The following is a 20,279-nucleotide window of genomic DNA, read 5'->3' as shown; positions in this document are numbered from 1 at the left end:
ATGTAAATGATACATTTATTTTATCATCTTTCAATGGTATTGTATTTTGATAACATTTTGATACTGTTGTGCGCAATTCTGTGATCTAAGTTAATGATACAGTAACAAGCAAATAGGAAATATAATTTCACCAATTGAGATCTGAAATATCTTGAGGTAATGTAATTTGAAAAGTGGAGTTTTGTTTCAAAAGGGGGAATGTGTCCATTTTAAGAATTCACATGAACATGAACCACTCTCTCCTAAATCTAGAAATCAGAGAACCCTCCAATCTATGAAGTCACCTGGATGTACCAACATTTGCATATACGACCACAGAGCAGAACATTGTGATTTCCATATCTACATTGGGGGGGAAAGATCATTACGATAATTGTGATATAAATTCCATCCATATCACCCTACTGCCGGGTGAAAAGAGTCTCTGCATACCTGCTGGAAGCTAGAGCTGCCTCATTAGTGAAAGTAGAGTGTTGGGTCTGTCTGAATGAGCAGTGTACACAGCAGAGGACAGGGCAGTGAAAGTAGAGTGTTGGGTCTGTCTGAACGAGCAGTGTACACAGCAGAGGACAGGGCAGTGAAAGTAGAGTGTTGGGTCCGTCTGAACGAGCAGTGTACACAGCAGAGGACAGGGCAGTGAAAGTAGAGTGTTGGGTCCGTCTGAACGAGCAGTGTACACAGCAGAGGACAGGGCACTCCAATATCAGCACCACCTGGGCGTGCATAGGCTGCACTAATGATGTCAGGAGTTCAAAGAGCAGACTTTGCTTCAGCTACAGTACAACTGCTTGGAACATTAAACAACCCCATTAACAGTAGCAAATAAACATTGTGTGTGTGTGTGTGTTTGTGTGTGGGGGGGGGGGTACACTAATGACAGCACCATGCGTTTCTATATCGTCTCACCATAACCTTTACAGAAAGTGATATATAACACAAGTGCCTCATGATAACTAGAAACCATGTTTGTTGTGAATTATTGTCTTTGATCGCGACCTTCTTTAATCTCAGAAGAGAAAGGGGAAGAAGGAGACATCCACAGAAGCGCAGCACCACAGCAGATGGCCTCCTAGCCATCAACCATCTGGTGAGAAGACGTCCCAATCCCGTCAGTCTGTCCCCTTTCATTTACCCGCTCTTACACCACCACTACTACTACTACTACTACTACTACTACTACTACTACTACTACTACTACTACTACTACTACTACTACTACTACTACTACTACTACTACTACTACTACTACTACTACTACTACTACTACTACTACTACTACTACTACTACTACTACTACTACTACTACTACTACTACTACTACTACTACTACTACTACTACTACTACTACTACTACTACTACTACTACTACTACTACTACTACTACTACTACTACTACTACTACTACTACTACTACTACTACTACTACTACTACTACTACTACTACTACTACTACTACTACTACTACTACTACTACTACTACTACTACTACTACTACTACTACTACTACTACTACTACTACTACTACTACTACTACTACTACTACTACTACTACTACTACTACTACTACTACTACTACTACTACTACTACTACTACTACAGTCTCTGTGATACCTCCCCTCCCCCTACATGGACACGGGCTGAGGACATACGCCACACAATCCCCTCCCATGCACCTATAGGAGATCTCTGGACAGCCAAATGAGCTACCGCCATGTCACATGTGATGTCGCCGAGCCAAATCAATTGAGTGTAAGCCTTTAGCCGTCATTCTCCGTCCAGCGGGGAGATTATCATCTAGCCCAGGGTTAGCACTAGAGCCCTCTCAAGATGAGGGTACTTTAAATAGCGAGCTCTCAGTGTTGATTGTGCTGCAGTGTAGTGATGTGCCAAACGGATCATTTCAGTGAGTGAGCGATTCGATACACGCTCACCGCAATGAACCGATTCACGTAAGCGACTCACGGCTCACGGATCATTGACACTTCCGGAGGAAGTTCCGTAAGCCAAAACAAGGAGCGTGAGCTCGCAGCGCGAGCGCGAAAAAAATTTGGCCGATGTTATACAATTACATACAATTATACATACAATTGTTAAGGGGATGCAGACCAGAGAAAGACTTTCGTCTTGTTTACATCAGGATCCCCCTGTTTACATCAGTAATCATCGGTAACATTTAGAATTGATTTCAAGGTCCTCCTCCTTATATACAAAGGATAAACATTGCGATCATCTACAATGTTAGATGAAAATCAGGGATGCAGCTTTTGCTAACTATGCACCAAAGTTATGGAACACACTACCTATGGACATTAGGGAAGCTAGATATCTTAATATTTTCAGAAATAAGCTAAAAACGTACCTCTTCACCATAGCCTTCTAATACACCCCGCTGACTGTTGATTGTACTGTAGCACTATTTTACTCTGGCCATTCTATTGCATAATTTTACTATCTATTCTACTATTCTATTATTGCACTGTATTATTGGTGTGCAAACCAGTCAACTTACAAAAAAGAGCCTGTTGGAGGATTTCAACAAGATAAATGCGACAACATTGCAAAATATTTCACTATAATATTTCAAAGTGAAGTAAAAAATATTATAATAATTATTTGATCATGTTAAATAAGTGTGACTGACTGACGACTGTGACTCACAGCACACAGCAGGCGCAGCAGGCGTCGGTGTCGGGACACGCCTATTCATAGACTACTGTTGTTTGACAAAAGACACTCATTAGCGCCACTCGACTCCTATACAACCAAATAAGTAGTATGCTATTCATTCAGTTGTCTGTGTCAATGTCTGTCTATTCATTCAGTTTATCATAGAAACGTGTCAGACTTAGTTGAGCCCCCCGATCGACGATATCCGTTGAGTTCATTGTGTGTGTCTGTTGTGCATGCCGGGGGGGGGGGGGGGGGGGGCGTGAACCGACTCATTGCCAGACGTGAGCGATTCGACTCACGCTCACGGCAATGACTCGGCTCTTATGAACGAGTCGCTCATGACCGACGCATCACTACTGCAGTGACCCCTTGTTCAAAGCAGCAGGGGGGGGGGGGGGGGACAAACGCAACGCTTGAGCTGGAAGATTCTACTTAACGCACCACATTTGCTACCACTTTCTCATCTGCCAAATACTGCTGTAGCTCTGTGCTCAAACAATCACGTATCCAGGGGAAGTAGGGTTGGGTACTGAACTCTGTACTTTTAAGAGTCCAGACCAAATGACATCGGTACTATATCGGTATCACGCTAGATCAATCGGTACCAAATTTCTGTATCTTTACATGTTTAGTATAAGAGTGTAATATGCTAGACAAGAGGGAGCCTTTTCCACAAATATATATATATATTACTGTCCCGTCTCTTGGGTCTTTGGAAAGACCAGGCAAGTTTGGAAGAGTTTGGTAATTATTTACTGAGGATGGCCATATAATGTTGATATTTATATGGATTTAATTAAAAAACACAACACAAAATGTAATGTTAGTACAGAGACCTTACAAAAAAAGGTACCTTTGGGTACCGATACCGAATTCAAGGAACTAGGTTCAAATGTGAACAGTTCCCAACCCTAGGGGGAAGAGAACTTTTGCTGTGTATGTATAGACTTTTTTTTGTTATATAAAAAAAAAATTTAATCAGTGAAGGTGTGATATATTTGTATATTATAACCAATCATATTTGGTGTGATATAATTGTATACATTTTTAAAGGTAAAGGTGTACGTTGTTTAGGACATACAAGTCATGTAGACGTTTCACCACTATTGCAATGGGTCAAGGTTGAGAGGTGGCCTCTAGCTGTCATTGTGTGACAACTATGAATGAATGACCTGCAGCAAGAGGCCAATAGAATGTTCCAGAGAGAGAGATAAAGCCAGAGAGAGAGAGACAGGGAGAGTGAGAGAAAGAGAGGTGGAGGTCGTGGTCAATCTATAACTCTATGCAGGACCAACAGCCTCTGGGACAAATAAATCCAGGAAAAACATGACATTATGATCAATAAGCCCCCCTCCCCTGTGTCACCTCATCAATGCCAACTAATCATGGCCAATACTGCTAGTAACTATTTACATATGATGCATTTTTGTGTAATTCTAATAGGTCAATGGGGCCACGAAGCATGTCTCTGAAACAGCACATTGGGTATTTCTAGTGGAAGTCGATGGGGTCATGAAGCATGACTCTAAAACAGCATGTGGGTATTTCTAGTGAAGGACAATGGCGCCATGAAGCAGATCTCTGAAACAGCACATGGGTATTTCTAGTGGAAGTCAATGGGGCCACGAAGCATGTCTCTGAAACAGCACATTGGATATTTCTAGTGGAAGTCAATGGGGGCCATGAAGCATATCTCTGAAACAGCACATGGGTATTTCTAGTGGAAGTCAATGGGGGCCAATGGGGCCATGAAGCATATCTCTGAAACAGCACATGGGTATTTCTAGTGGAAGTCAATGGGGTCATGAAGCATGTTTCTGAAACAGCACATGGGTAATTCTAGTGGAACTCAACCGATACTAGAAAAGTATTGCTATACCCAGCTGTTAAAAACGGTTCAATACTCATTTTATTACATTTTATTGAGTGAGTGAGTGAGTACACTTTGCGTAGTGGGCATGTCAACAGTGTCGACGTGCAATTGTCATTTCATAATGGACACAGACCAGCGCGGACCTTACATTTTAGAAGCTATGACATCTAGCTCTTTAGCACTGGGTTCGACAGCCCTGTCGCGCTGTTTCTATGTTCTGCGAGCAACGGGTCCAATGCGTCTAACATGCTTTGCATCCTCGCCATTCCTTTATGCCCACGTTGCGGTAAAAACCTAAACTAAAGCTGCTAACTAGGGATGCACTGATCCGATATTGGTATCGGCCACCGATATCAGTAAAATAGCTGGATCAGGTATCGGTAAAAAATATATATATATCGGATTATTTTTCTATATATATTTTTTTTAATAAAATAAGAAATAACAATTCAGTACATTTATTTATTTTTTTTCCACTTTTTCTCCCATTTTTTTATATTTTCTCCCATCCCAATTTCGTATCATCCAATTCAACCCTCCCCTGTCACGGACGCCGTTTCTTGCCTCCCACAAGCCGGCTGCAATGTGGACTAAGTCATACATAGCACAAGTCCCCTCCGGTACTTGAGGTAACAGCAGTCGCATCTTTTCACCTGCGCAGCTCGATCTCTCAGTGGCGAGGAGTAACGCGTGGGAGGCTCACGCTGCCCCCGACACTTCCTGATTCTACTGCGCAGGCGCACCAACCGACCTGTAGGAGTCGCTGTCCACAACGCCTGATCCCCACCCATCAGTTTCCCACCCCACAATTCAGTAAATTTATATCTATGTGTTAATTTGTTACATTTAGTTTCACTAAGTTAGGAAAGTAATGTTTTAAGTCAAGCCTGATGTTGCCTTGCACAAAAGAATGATCCCAGTCTCTTCCACACAGTGACAGTGAGGCATACAGTTTATTAATTGAATGAAGTTTATTTTCTGTCTTTGTTTACAACAAATCAAAAACACACTTGTGATCCTTTACAATTCTTAAAAACAAAATATATTTTAAGGCTGTAAAAGTTAACGCGGTATTAACTCGTTATCGCCCGATTCTATTAACGCCACTATTTTTTTTAACTCACAATTAAAAAATATATATATATATATTTTTTTTAACTAGACTTCACTCAGGTGTATTATTGATGCTCTCATTGACACTATGTTTGTTTCTGAAGTGTGTGTGTGTGTGTGTGTGTGTGCGTGTGTGTGTAATGTATGTGTGTGTGTGTGTGTGTGTGAGTTCTGTATCATTAGGGGATCCGCTTGGCATCACTCATGCACTCCCTCGCGTACGTGCACGCGCACTGAATAAATTCCACAAATGTACCTTTAATACCAGTATTAGTCTGACCACACCCCTCATCAGCTTACCTTCATAAGCAGGTGTGTGGTCACCTGCTCTCCTCCTTCTCGCTTTCACCACAAGGAAGTGCCCGGTAGTACCCCACTTGACGTGTTGTTAGTTGAAAAGAGTTGTGACGAGTTTACATTGTGCTTAATTTTTTCTTCTCTCATATCTGGAAAAGGTTTGGGTCATAATGTATTCTGCGGAGAGTAGACCCGCTAGACCTACTCTTCACCAGCGGTTCTCCATTCCCGCCTCCGTCGTGCGTTCTGGTGCTGGGCTGTTGCCACTTTCGTGGTTGCCGACCCAGCCCAGGAGACAGCCGATGGATAGTTTGCCTCTCCGAAGAGCCGAGGAGTCGGTGCCGTCGCTCCGGCGATGGCCTGATCTCGACTCTGGTTCTTCTGGTTCCGGGGAATCGTCCGTTGGTAAACGGGGGGGTTGTCTTGGAGCCGGAGGATTTGCGACGCAAACTTTTCGCGTCTGCCCGTTCACGTCGCAAGATGGTAGCATGCAGGCGCGAACGGCCTGGTTTTGGGGAACTGCTGGAGACCAGCGAGGATGCGTCCGGCTCTGGATTTCCGATGGAAACTGAGGACTTCATGGAAGAGTCGGACGGATTCTTGTATGATGGTCCCGTGGAGGAGAGTATCCCTCCTCAGGAAACACCGGAGGGGGGGGAAATGGCTCTGTGGGACTCCCTGTTCGAAGATGTCGAGGAACCACCTTGGCCTCATCAGCAGGATGCCCTACTATAGGCCACATCAGACTGTGGCTCCTTGACCAGTTGCAGCCTGCTGCATGTGAGGGATGCGGGTTCGGTGGAGGAGGGTCCGCAGGGGGAACTGCGGGCTTTGTTCCCCGAGCTCATGGCGGTAGCCGCCGCCGCAAACGGCGTGCCGCTGCCGCTGCCATTGCCTGCTCCTGTCCCTGATGATCTCATAGGTCATCTCTGGCAGCGTCGCCTAGTGAGAGGGGTGGACGTTGTCTACCCATTTTTCCCCTCAATGGGGGCCTATGTTCGTCAGGGTCAGGCGGTTCCCAACATCATGGGACTAACCCCCACCTACGTACCAGTTACGCGGGTGTCGGGGTTAGTCAAAGGTATGGGGGAGGGCGTGCCTCGGCTTGATAGTCCGATGGCCGCTCTCCTCTGTCCGGATATGGTGTGGGAACCCTTATGCAAGCCGGTCCTCCAGGGTAGATCGGCTAGGCGATTGGCATATTGGGGTGACCAGTCATTCATCGCTGGTACACAATCGCTGGCTGCGGCGTCTAACATCGCCCACCTGGCTAGATTTGTATCGGGGATTATGACGGGCGGCACGGATCTGAACGAGGTAAAATGCGATCAGATCACCCAGGCGGCAGGAGCTGTCCTGCACCTTACCCAGGTGCTGGCCATAGCCATGGGGAAAGTGCGCGCCCTGGCCACCCTGGGCCAGCGTCATCTTTGGCTGGAGCAGGCCCGTGTTCCAGAGAAGAAGAGAGCCCCTCTTCTGACGGCCGCCCTCTCCGACGCTGGTCTGTTCGGGAAGGCCCTGCGGTTGATGACCTCAACATGCAGAGAGATGGCAGAGGAGAGATCCATCCTCCAACCCCATTTTCCGCCTCCCGTCCTTGCCGGTGGAGTCAGAAGGCTTCCACGACGTCGAGCTGTCTCCGTCGTCCCTACCACTGCCTCCGCCGCCGCTGCTGGCCCCTCCAAGAAGGCCAGGAGAAGAGACGGCGCTTCTGCTATCGCCGGCCCATCCACGACCGGAGGAGACGGTAGGGAACGTCGTGACCAGCAGACAGTAAACTACCGTCCCTCCGGGGCTCCTCGGGGTGGCAAGACTCGAGCGGCGCGAGGTGGCAGACGCCGCTGAAAGTGACTTTTCCCCTCTGTGTCCCCTCTCCTTTACACCCTCCCCGGCCCCTCTATGATTTTGTGCCTTAAAAACTGGTGAAATAAAAAGTTCCCCGACATAAGGGGGACTATGTTTTTTGGCAAACAAACTGTGTTTCTTCAACAGATCATATGATGGGGTTGTGTACATTTGAATCTGCACTTTTACGTTGTGAGATGAGTCGTGTTGTGTTACGAGATTAAGCAAGGTCTGCAACATACACTCAGTCATAGGGGGTTCTATTAGCCTGACGCTCCACATGCAGGTAGAAACTGGTGTTATTCCATTGCTTGAACTAAGTATATGTGTCTCACAATGCTGTGTTGTTAGTTGCAGTAATACTCGTACACACACGTTCCACGGCCTAGCCGTTACTCTCGGTCAGCGTTTTTGCTATGTATGACATAGTCAATGGGTGTAGGATTCACACACATGCGACTTGTTTTTTGTTGTAAATCCTGTTCACATTTTGTGGGTAGCGGGCATTGTATTAGCTTACGCTATACATTAGCATTCTACCGGAGGTTTTCAAAATGGCTACGGTTGTTTTTCTGTGTGTAGGGAACGCAGGGTTTTTTGTGAGGGGGTGTCGAATAAACCCCTCCTTCCCACTTGATTGGTTTAGGAGATTTTTTATCTCTTCTGCTGAGCCAGTCAGGGCCGAGCCGGTAGGACGTCTTGGCAGGGGGGGAGGGTTATCCTGCCAAACTCCTATTACAAACAGGAGCCGGCAGGGTTTCTGCCCGTCGTAGCGGTGTTGCTATGGCGACGCCTTCCATGAGTTACGGTGTCTTAAGGTGTCGAGTTAGAGCGTAGGGCTCACGGGTCTGCTGCGCTTGATTTATGTGTAACTTGAGTCAGTTGGTCACGTGACTCACAGTTGGCATGTCTTTCTCATGACTACAACTCGTGTGGGAAGGTTTTCTGGGAGGGTCTAGTCTTACTCTCTGATTAAAAAGAGTGACTGGATGTAAAATCGTGTGAAAACGGGTTTTTTGCTCCCAGCTGTGCAGTTGGGTTCATACGGGTGATGCTAGAGCTGCCGCGGTATTGATATTTTCCTTACCGCACGAATTTGCGCAATATTTCCTACCGCCGCGGTAATTACCGCACAGTGCGCAAAAAAAAAAAAAAAAGTTTGAATGCATTTTTTTTTTTTTTAGTAGTCTACTCTTATAGCCTGCCTCTAGTCTAATGGCGCTTTTCCACTGCATATTACCTACTCGACTCGACCCGCTTTAGGCACCTGGTACTTCGTTCCTTTTCCACTGCAGCCAGGTACTACTCCGTTTGGGGAATGGGGATGCAGGCGGGGCCGCTCGCTTGTGTACACTGAAAGCTCCGTGGGCATAGATGTCCGAGGGCTTGCAGCAAGCCAGAGTTTAACACAGTTTCAATCAATCAATCAATAACAACATTAACCAGACTCTCGTTGCGTCTATTCTGCCAAAGCTAACGTTACCTCTCATTGTGTATTCTACCAAGCAAACCCGGGTTTAACGTTGTTACATCTCGTGTATATCGGCTGACTGTAGTATTAGGCTAATCACAACAACAAACTTAACACATCAGCGATCTTGTTGTGACACTAAACTCTCCGCTCGGTGGTAAATTGGGTTGATGTCGGTTTTGTTTCATCAATAAATAAGGCAGAATACACAGTGAATCCATTCTTTTTTGTTTATTGCACTTGGTTCTGTCGCAAACAAATCCTGAATGAAATGCATCCTTAGCGAGGCAGTAAAGATGGCGGCGCGGCGTTCTGTTTTCGTTCAGAGGCTACAAAGTGTGACACGTCGAGTAGGGGGTATCTGCAGAGCCGCAGAGCCAGGCTGGACCAATAGGGTCGCTTGGAACCGAGTAGGGTATATCTGCAGAGCCGCAAGCCAACTTTATTATTATGATAAAAAACAGCGGTGACGCCGCGGTATTCAGCCTAACTCTGCGGTGAGCGTGATGCAACAGCGATACCGCGGTAATGCGGTTATCGCGGCAGCTCTAGGTGATGCTTCTTCTTTATTATTATAAAGAGTTGGATGTGTCTATATGAATTGGAAATGGGGGTCCCTGATGGAAACAAGACTAACGTCTTTCTCAGGTCTTCCTCCCCTTAACAATTGTGTGTATTGAGCCGTACTGTGTTGTACCCTTTCTGCAATCTGTTGGATAGAGTTTTCATTCATTCATTCATGGAGTTGGTTGCATCTCGCCCCTCTTGTCGTTCCCCTGGGCGTCTTGGGGATTCAATAAGATGGTCTAAATAGCCTATTATTGATGTGGGTATGTCCTACGCACACATAGTGCTAGCTCAGGATGTTCTGTTGGACATTGGTAACTGACTGGCGCGCCTTGATTGCTTGGGGTTAAAACAGCGTTTTTATAAAGCAATTATAAAGGGGGGTTTTTCCTCTTCCGACGCCCTGTGTGGTTGTCGATGGGTTCTCGTTCATATCAGGGGATGATAACGGAATGGATCTACATATGTGGAAGGGTCTCACGCCCTGGGGGTGGGCCGCCGGGCGCGGTTCGCACCGAAACGTCTGAGTGGCGCCTTCTTTTTATGTTTAAGATCAACACGCATATCTGCCCCTTCTCCTGGAGTTGGCATGTCGGCGTGGTTAGGGCACGGGACTGGTTCTGGTCGCGCTGGTCCGGATCAGTTGAACCCGTTGTCCGCCGGGGATGCAGATCTGCTGTTCTGGTACCCTGAGGGACTTGGGCTTTTTTCAGGGGGAAAAATGCTAGGTCGGTCCGGGTGTCACAGGGTTGAGCGCTATGGAACCCTTGTTGGGTACATTGTATTCTACACTGTCGTAATGGCTTATGGCCGTGCCAACCTGTACGCGCCCGATCTCGTCGGATCTCGGCCGCCATGCAGGTTGGTCTTGGTTGGTACTTGGTTGGGTGACCTCCTGGGAATACCAAGTACGGGGTGCTGGGGCTGGTTTTCCATTTTTACGCTCTTCTCTTACGCATGGCGAAGAGGGGCCTGTTGGGGTGGTCTTGGCCTCCTCGGGGGACCCTGTGCTCCCCGTATCACCGGGCCCGGTCCGAGGTAATGTTTTCGTTGACCCGTAGGCCCGGGATAACCCTGTTGGAAACTGGAACATGGGCTGCGGCAGTGCCGCAGGTGTGTTTTGGGGTTTTTTCCTGAGGGGTTATGGGACCAACCACTGCATAGGGTAACACCTGGGTGGTTGGTTCTCTGGTGTGTTGCTGCAGTGTCAACTCCCGGGTTCACCGGTTGAGGGTGCCCCTGCACGTTCATGACGTCTGCCAATCGTGTCAGCCTTCTCTGCCTCGACCCCTCTGGGTGGGTTTTTTTTTTAATGGAGGCTTGGTCATGCAACAACGCCAGCATACGCCCCTTCCGCCGGTTGCGGCTGTGTTCAGCTGTCCTTTCTGGCGCCTGTCTCGTCCGCAGTCTCCAGGCTAGGGTTAACAGCCTGTTGCCTGGTTTTTTTCCCCGGTGCGCTGCCTGCTTCCGTTGGTTAACCTTTTTTTGTGTGTTTACGGCCATGCTGACTGCCTGTTGCAGGGTCAGTGTGCCAGACGGTGTACTGTTGGGGAGGACAGGGCCCGCTCGGCTGAGGGGCCTTTGTCCGAATACGCTGGCGATGTGGGGGGCGGGGTCACTAAGTGCCCACCTGGTGGGGTCTTGATGCTGGCATCATGGACTTCTCCGGGCCCCCGTTCCAGGGGTCCAGTCCCTTTGGTGGGTCTGGGTCTTCCTTCGCGCTCCGCTGCTACGGCCTTGCCACGGGGTTGGGTTTGCCCTTGACCCCGTGATTCTGGGGGCAGTAACGAGGTTGTTTCCCTCCGTTCGTTCCCGGGTGGCATGCGGGTTGTGCGTGTGTGTAGTCGTGGGGTCAAGCCACGGTCTGCTCACCCTGTGCGTTGAGTTGCTTGAGTGCCTCTTCGCACGGTCGGGTCCGTCGCCCTCCCGGGAAACCTCTAATAAGGGGGGTGCCCTCCATTAGGGGGGGTCGGGGGGGCTCGGCCCTCCCTGTTCTGTTGGTTGTGGGGGGCCTTCAGCGGGGTGTATTTGACGGCCAGTGGCTCCGCTTGGCCTCCCTTTGTGCATGAGTGATGCCAAGCGGATCCCCTAATGATACAGAACGATGACTATAACCAAGTTCTGTTAATTAGGGGTGACGCTTGGCATCCGACGCCGCTGCAGCCCTTGACCTCACCTTGTGGTGAAAGCTTGGGTAGGAGGAGAGCAGGTGACCACACACCTGCTTATGAAGGTAAGCTGATGAGGGGTGTGGTCAGACTAATACTGGTATTAAAGGTACATTTGTGGAATTTATTCAGTGCGCGTGCACGTACGCGAGGGAGTGCATGAGTGATGCCAAGCGTCACCCCTAATTAACAGAACTTGGTTATAGTCATAACCTATCGATATATAGAGAGAGAGGGGGGTGAGAGAGATGAGGAAGGGGCAAGAGAGAAAGAGAGCTGGGAGAGTGTGTGTGTGTGTGTGTGTGAGAGAGCGAGAGGGGGGTGTGTGATTACTCAGCCCTTGTGGGTGAATGTAACAAGTTCCTAACGTTTTCTTTCCCCTATTATTTCATGCACACTATTCATTGTTTTAAATTATTATTTTCTTTTAAGTTATTTTGTGCATCACTCTGTTTTGAATTTGATGCAAATTTGCAATGCATGTGGGTCATCCTTTTGTGTTAAATGGCTGCATAAAGCAAGCATTTGTTGACTCGCATGTTGATAAGAGTATTAAAACTTGGAACTTGAAAAAGATCCGTTTAAGGTAAAAAAAATAATAATAATAAAAATGCGATTAATTTGCGATTAATCGCGAGTTAACTATGGACAATCATGCGATTAATCGAGTTAAATGTTTTAATCGATTGACAGCACTAATTTTAATATAAAATAAAAACGTGGATACAATTATTTTTTTGAAAAAAATAATTAACAATGGGTATCAGATCGGTATCGGTATTGGCCGATACCCAAATCCAGGTATCGGTATCGGGACTGAAAAAGTCGGATCGGTGCATCCCTACTGCTAACACTAACTAAGCTAAGCTAACCCTGGAAACGCTCACAGGCACAGGGGAGAAATCAGTTTTGTTTTCTCTCTCTCGCTAACAATCCTGATTCTTGAACCTATTTCATTCAAAAGGAAGATATTGATTTACATGCGTATATATATATAGAATATTTTTTAATATAATCTTATCTCCTGTGCTCGCACAAGCACAAGCACTAACAGTGTGGAGTGGAGAGATTACACACAACAAATGGATATTAACTATAGTATATAGCTCAGCAGCTGTAACAGAATATTTTATAATTTACGTTTCAACAGTGTCAAAATATTAATTATAATTTTAATTATAATTAATCAAATCATTTTATAAAGAATTTTCCATGTTCTGTCATCTAATAATATATTCCATTACTTTTGCTGATATTTTAGGTTTTTGCCGTGGTATCGTTTTAGAATTGGTATCACGATACTTAGGCTGGTATTGGTATATCTCTAAAACAGCATGTGGGTAATTCTAGTGGAAGTCAATGGGGCCATGAAGCATATGTCTCTGTATATGTATAATAGCACCTTCCAAACAGCTTCCCATGTGTGGCAGGAAGGCCTTAGACATAAGAGGTGGACCAGTAAACAAAAGATTGCTGGTTCGATCACTGACAGATACTAGGTGGGTGTATTCCACCTGGGAGCTAAAGTGCTCTGAACCCCCCAAAAAGCTGCTGCAGGGTTGCTGCACTGCAGGTGAAATGCACATGTAGAGGGCTATGTGTGTGTGTTTATCTAGGAGGTGTATGTGAAAAGACTCATTCAAATTGACTTGTGTAAACTGACAGTAATCTCTCCATCTTTCATGACACAATGGCCCATTGACTTACACAAAAGAGCCAATAACCTCTACTGATATCTAAAATAAGTGCAAATTTGCAATAGCTGCAACCTTTTTGCGATAGGCCACTCCCATTGCCAAGCACACACCTTCACACACACACACAACTCTCAAACCACTAGATTCTGCTCATCATTCTGCTCTTAGATTTATCACTGGTGACAGATATGATACACACCACTGCATCTTATATGAGAGTGTGTTGGTCTTCTCTGGCAGATAGGCGCAATCAACACTGGTATTTATTTATCCTTAAGGCCATTAACGGGAAATTACCTTCTTATCTCGCATTACTATTAGTTCAGAACACTAGACCCTATATGACACGCTTAGTGATGCACCGATGTGAAAATTGTGGCCGATACCGATAACCGATATTAATATTGCTGTTCTGGCCGATACCGATATTTACCGATGTCGATATCTCTGTATAGAAAACACTTTTTTATGATAATCAAATAAAGAGCTATTTTCCAAAACGCATAATTTTTTTACTTTTGTAACTTATTTTCAGAAATGACTGATATTTTGAAACTATTTAAGGCCAAAACATGTTAAAAACATTTTTTTTTTTTTTTTTTTTTTTAATATCGGATATCGGCCCTATCTTGATATCGGACCGATACCGATGTGTAAAAAAACGGCCATATCGGCCGATATTATATCGGCGGCCGATATATCGTGCATCACTAGACACGCTCAAATGATTGGCTTACACTGGAGGTCCCCCATGTACTGGCTTACACTGGAGGTCCCCCATGTACTGGCTTACACTGGAGGTCCCCCATGTACAGACCCAACTTGGAAAATCAGCCTTTCATTATAGTGCCCCTACTACATGGAACTCTGTGTGTAGTGGTGGGGGTATTGTTTCTGTGGGCTGCTTTGTTGCCTCTGGTCCTGGTGGCCTTGCCGTTGCGGGGGGATCGGTGGATTCTATGTTTTTGCTTTCGGATTCTGTGGGGGGGTAGCCGTAGCGGGTCGTGTGCCCGATGGCCTGTAGCCGTGCCGGGGGGGCGGTGATTCTGGATGTTCAGGTAGATGGACATGGTGGTGGTTGGATGGGGGGTGTGTGTGGCGTTGTGGTTGGTCTGGGATGGACACTTGGGGGTACTGTGGGCGGGGTTGTGGTGGGTTCTTCATGCCGAGGATCCCTGGGGTATCGGTGGGTTGGGGGAGTTAGGCGATGGGGGCTGGCCGGGGTCCATCGGGGCGCATGCGGGGGGCTGGTGTTCGACTCTGGGGGAGGGTTTGGTTGGAGCCTATGGCTTCGGCTGGACCTTTCCTGGAGTTGGGTATTGGTTTCTTGCGTGTGCTTTGGTGGATTTTGGTTGGTCTTCGTCGTAGGGCTCCCTCGGTTCGCTGGCTGGTTTTGGGGTTCCGTGCGTGGGGGGCTCACTGTGGCTTCTGCTGTGTTCCGGGGTGTCCCGGGGGTCCTGTGTCGTCTCGGACCATCCCGATCTTGCATGTCTTCTCATTTGGCCACTGTTGCGTCTGTCTGCTCGAGTGTGTGGAGTGGTGTCTCCTTTGGCGTGGCTGCGGGTCCTGGGGCACGTGGCCTGTCATTCCTCTGTGGAGTTTGGGGGTGGGGGCGTGGGATTTGCTGGTTCTCCTCGTGGTGGCGGGGGCACCGTGGGCCGTGGGAGATGGGGCCCCGGTGCCCCCGCCACCACGAGGAAAACCAGCGAATCCCACGGCCCGTAGGGGTGGCATCCGGTGTGAATGGTGCGCGGGCTGTTTGTGTTTTCCTTCGGTCATGGCGTGCTTTATCGGGGGGTGTATCTTGGATGGGGATGTGGTAGGGATTGATGTGTGGGGTGTGTGGGGTGTTTTGACTGTTCCGGGGGGGTTCACATGCCTTCGAGCGACATTGTACTATTGTACTTATTTTATGCCTATTCTTAAGTCTGCACGTTTACATTGCACTACTTTTATTGTCTTTTATACCTATTCTTATGTCTGCAATTTATGCATTGTTTTTTATTCTGTCAATTGTGTGCTGATTTTATGCCTATGTTAATTTTATAGGAATTGCTGTGGGGCACTCTGGACTGCGTTCCATGTGGGAAAAGTACTATATAGATAGTTATTCATATTTATTATTGTTATATTGTAGAAATGTGTGCATTGAAATGTCTGTAAAGTCTCGACGACATTGAAAATGAGGGTGACCTGGCGGCTACGTGGCGTAGTGGGCAAGGCGCTCGCCACGGAATGCTGGAGACGCTGCGCTCGTCAGTTCGAGCCCAGCGCTCCACATTTGCTTTCAGTTTAGCTGGTCGTCCGTACTAATACACATTGGCCGTATTAGGGGGTGGGAAACTGATGGGTGGGGATCGGGCGTTGTGGACAGCGACTCCTACAGGTCGGTTGGTGCGCCTGCGGAGTAGAATCAGGAAGTGTCGGGGGCAGCGTGAGCCTCCCACGCGTTACTCCTCGCCACTGAGAGATCGAGCTGCGCAGGTGAAAAGATGCGACTGCTGTTACCTCAAGTACATTGCAGCCGGCTTGTGGGAGGCAAGAAACAGCGTCCGTGACAGGGGAGGGTTGAATTGGACGATACGAAATTGGGATGGGAGAAAATATAGAAAAAATGGGAGAAAAAGTGGATAAAAAAAAAAAGAAAATGAGGGTGACCTCAATTGTAATTTTGCGAATAAATAAAGGTTGATTATGATGATGACACTTGACCTCCATGCCTAATTTCAGCCTCATAGGGCAAAACCTGTATAGTCGCTAGAGGGTGGGGAAATATTTGTGGACCAACCAACCAACTGACCTGGAACGAGTGACCTATAGAGCTGCTGGTTGCAGCTAAACATATTATATAAAATAATGTTATATCTTTTTTTACTTGTGTAATTGATTTTTAGGACTGAAGGGACAAACCACAGGCCTTTTTAAATGGGTGGAATGTCCCTTTAAGTTTAATTTACTTGAGGCGGCTGGGTGGCGTAGCGGAGATTGCGCTCGTCACCAATGCAAGAGACTCCGGTCTCGACTCCCAGAGTCAGCATTGCCTGCGGCTTGGGCCAGTCGTCATACTATCTCAATTGGCAGAGGTAGCAGGTGGAAAGTCGATGGGTGGGGATTGGACGTTGTGGACAGCGACTCCTACAGGTTGGTTGGGTGACGCCTGCACAGCAGAGACAGGAAGTATCGGGGGCAGCGTCAGCCTCCCACGCGTTACTCCTCGCCACTGAGAGTCCGCGCTGTCTGGTGAAAAGACAGGCTGCCTCCTCGTGTACCGGAGGGGACACGTGATGCAAGGCTTCTATCCTCACTACAGCCGACCAGTGGGAGGCATAGTCTAGCAACGTTCAAGAGAGGGGAGGGGATAATTGGCTATACGAAATTGGGATGGGAGAAAAATAGAAAAAGTGGATACAAAAAAAAGTTTAATTTACTTGGTGAAAAAAAACAGTACCAAACTGATTTTTAGGGAGATGTTGTTAAATATGACTCATTTTGCCAATGCATCCCCATTGTTTTAGATGCCGCTGGTGCCTTGGGGGGCAGTTTCACAACTCTCCCTGGGAAAACACAACATCTATTCCCTTCCTTTTCAAACCTGCCAGGTGAGTTAGCAGAATCTCGAGAAGGAGTCAAGACTGTCAAACTGGTTTCTGACAACACAGCGAGTCTGCAGGTGAACTATAAGCATTGCACTGCAGCTCGGTCTTGGTTTACCTCACAAACTGTCTCAGCAAGGCAAGCCTTTTAAGTTTTATCCCTTTCACTACCACACTACAAAAGGGGTTAACGGTTAGACGGTTAACCGTCTGTAGTGCGGTAGTGAAAGGGTTAACCTTCTATAGTGTGGTAGTGAAAGGGTTAATGTCATGACTCTGGCAATCCTGAGAAATGTAAATAATAAAAAAAAATGATTGGACATCATTTAGAATTATAGATTGTGATGTCAAGGGCTGGGAATTGTTATGTTTGTGAATATGAAATGTGGGAATATGAAATGTGCACTGGTCTATTATTTCTAAGTTATTTTCTAAGTCAAATGAAATTATGCCATCTAGTGTAGCCAACACAGAAGCCAGAAAAAGTCACATTTGGGTTGTTTTGAATTGTGCAGCATGTAGGTGTGGATAATTATAGGCCTGCTCATTGCATAACTGGGGCAGTAAATAATAGGCTGAACTACAACACAGCAGTAGACTATAAAGACAGAATTATCTATCAACTGTAAACATCTATGCCACTGTGGCATCCCTATGGGCACCCCCCCCCCCCCTTTCTTTCTCTGTGTCTCTCTCTCCCCTCGCACGATCGCGGTCATGCGTGGGCAGTGTTGACTCTGCCACATTCACATTCCCACAGATAGTGGGGAAAGGGAGGGATCTCATGTATAAAAAGGAGTTATATACTAATTGATTCAGTCTGTTTCTTCATAAGCATTCTACAGGGATTTTTTTGATCGATATAGGTCACTACATTACAACAGGGAACAAATAATTACAATATTCAACGAACTATATCCCCGCAATAAAGAATTGTTGCAGCAACAACGGGAACATATGGGCTAAAAATGAACTATATAGACTAGAGTAACGCGCACCTTGTGCACCTAATAACGCACGCACGCACGAGGACGCATTCGTGCAACAACATCAAATAATAAAATGTGTACAAAAAGCTTCAGAAATATGTAGAACTATGGAATAAGTCGGGGATATTTACTGTGCATATACGCAACTGTCAGAGCAGGTGTCATAATAACAGTCCAAAGGGAAGCGCCTTCAGAATGACTTACCCCATTGCCACGGACTTTAGGAACAACCCTTGTTTTATGTATATTCTTATTCACGGATTCTAAAAAATATATATATAATGCCAACAAAAAAAGACGTGAAAAAATAGCTCCTCTGATGATCAACGGTTCAAAGAGTTCATTTCCCGACCACCTGCTTCGAACAAGTCCTTGGCAAAGCGAGAGCTGAAATATGAGAAGAACACTTCTCCATAAACTCCATTCACCGGGTTGTCGCGGAGCCTCCTTCCATTTCAGGAAGTTTTGTTTATTTGTATAAGCAACCATACAATCCCACTGTATGTCTTCTTCCTCCTCCTCACCGTCTTGAAAAGCTGTGCTTATACAAATTAAGTTAGTGGTTGAAATGCCTGCCGTGCTGAGTTCTATCCCCGGTGGGTTGTGTTTCAGATGCGTCTCTGGAAGCTGCAGCAGCGACACTAAGCGGCTTCCATTCTGCTCTCACTTGGTTCCGACACCCACACTGTTTACTGTGGACTCTCCCGGCAACAAGGCATGCAGACACTAGTGAAAGGCACAAAACATTGAGTCAAAATGGGGAAAAGTGGGAGGAATATAGGAAGAAGAGGAACGACATCACAGAAGGATGAAAGGCAAACAAGAAAAGAAATTGAAATGTAAATAAAAATAAAAAATTTAAAGATAGAAATGACCAAATGAACCCATGTCACACCCTGTCTTTTATTTCAGTTTTCTTTTTGATATTATAATTGTTTCTCTATCGTTTCTGTCTGTTTAATAGTATTGTGAATTTTGTACGTGTATTTTGTATCTGTATGTTTGTAAATCAAAATTGAAAAAAAAAAGTAAAAAAAAAAAAAAAAAAAAGCACAATACAAAGCATCGAAGTAACAACAAAATAAATAGAACATGTAGAAATAAAAACAAATTGTGGTTAAATAAAATGAAAATAAGATGAGGGGGGGGGGGGGGGGGACTTGCAAACTCATGCATCATCATATCTCATAACAATCCCAGACCTGTGCACTTACATGTTGAATATGATGATGGCTCCCAGCAGCAGGTCAATGTTTCCCCAACAACTAGTTGGGATCTTTCGCCGTCGCACTTCAACAATTATCTGAAATGGGGGGGGGGAATCTAACCCTAAAAATTAAAAAAGATATAACCCTAACTAACCTTACTGTCATGCACTTCACTTGTCCTAATATACTAACCTACACTGTCTGTAGCACTCAACACTGTTTGATGAACATTGTTGCTCAGCTTATTTGAGTTGTGCCCTTCCTGATGACTTGTCGTACAGAACTTGTAAGTCAGCTAAATGACTAAATGTAAATATAGTTAACTTTGTGTCAGTTATGGAGAATATTTAGCAATCATAATTTTTGTCCATGAATGGAAGCCATATTAGTTTAAAATGTTTGGATAAATGTATGTTTTGGTCTTCTACGCTAACATGCGTTTACTTTGGTCAGTCCACCATTATCAAACAAGGCCATTAGTTACAGGTGCAGTGGGGGGAGTAGGGTCCAGCTGCAGTGCCGGAGAATTCTCTCAAGGGGCAAGCCTGTGTAGGCTGGTAAAGCTTATGCCTCCAAATGTGAATCGGAAATACAGAAATACCGGCTACAGGCTTTCCGGTTTCCGGGCACCCCCTGATCCGTTTATAGTCCCCAGCGAAACAAACAACAAGCAGGTCTGTCAGCCCATAGATATCTATAGGTGTTCTATATCTATGTGTCAGCCTGTCGAGGGAGGCGATAACGAGGTTGTTTCTGGGGGGAATACATTTTCATGAGCACTGTGTCGT

The 20,279-nt window shown here is 46.1% G+C and overlaps 1 protein-coding gene across 2 annotated transcripts in view; it reads right to left on the bottom strand.

Annotated features, from left to right (window-relative positions):
• Positions 1-18,914, bottom strand: part of homer2 (homer scaffold protein 2) — a 70,062-nt gene extending 51,148 nt beyond the window's left edge. Inside the window, exon 1 of one of the 2 annotated variants that reach the window (XM_084337208.1) lies at positions 18,488-18,914. In XM_084337208.1, the coding sequence (XP_084193334.1) occupies positions 18,488-18,492 (5 nt within the window). In that variant the 5' untranslated portion in view covers positions 18,493-18,914. The remainder of the gene's footprint in view (positions 1-18,487) is intronic. The other variant, XM_084337209.1, reaches the window with a different exon arrangement.
• Positions 18,915-20,279: the final 1,365 nt, after the last annotated feature.

The sequence above is a fragment of the Notolepis coatsorum genome (assembly GCF_963971535.1).
Source record: "Notolepis coatsorum genome assembly, chromosome: 20".
Taxonomy (NCBI): domain Eukaryota; kingdom Metazoa; phylum Chordata; class Actinopteri; order Aulopiformes; family Paralepididae; genus Notolepis; species Notolepis coatsorum.
This window is presented reverse-complemented; position numbering and strand designations above follow the sequence as displayed.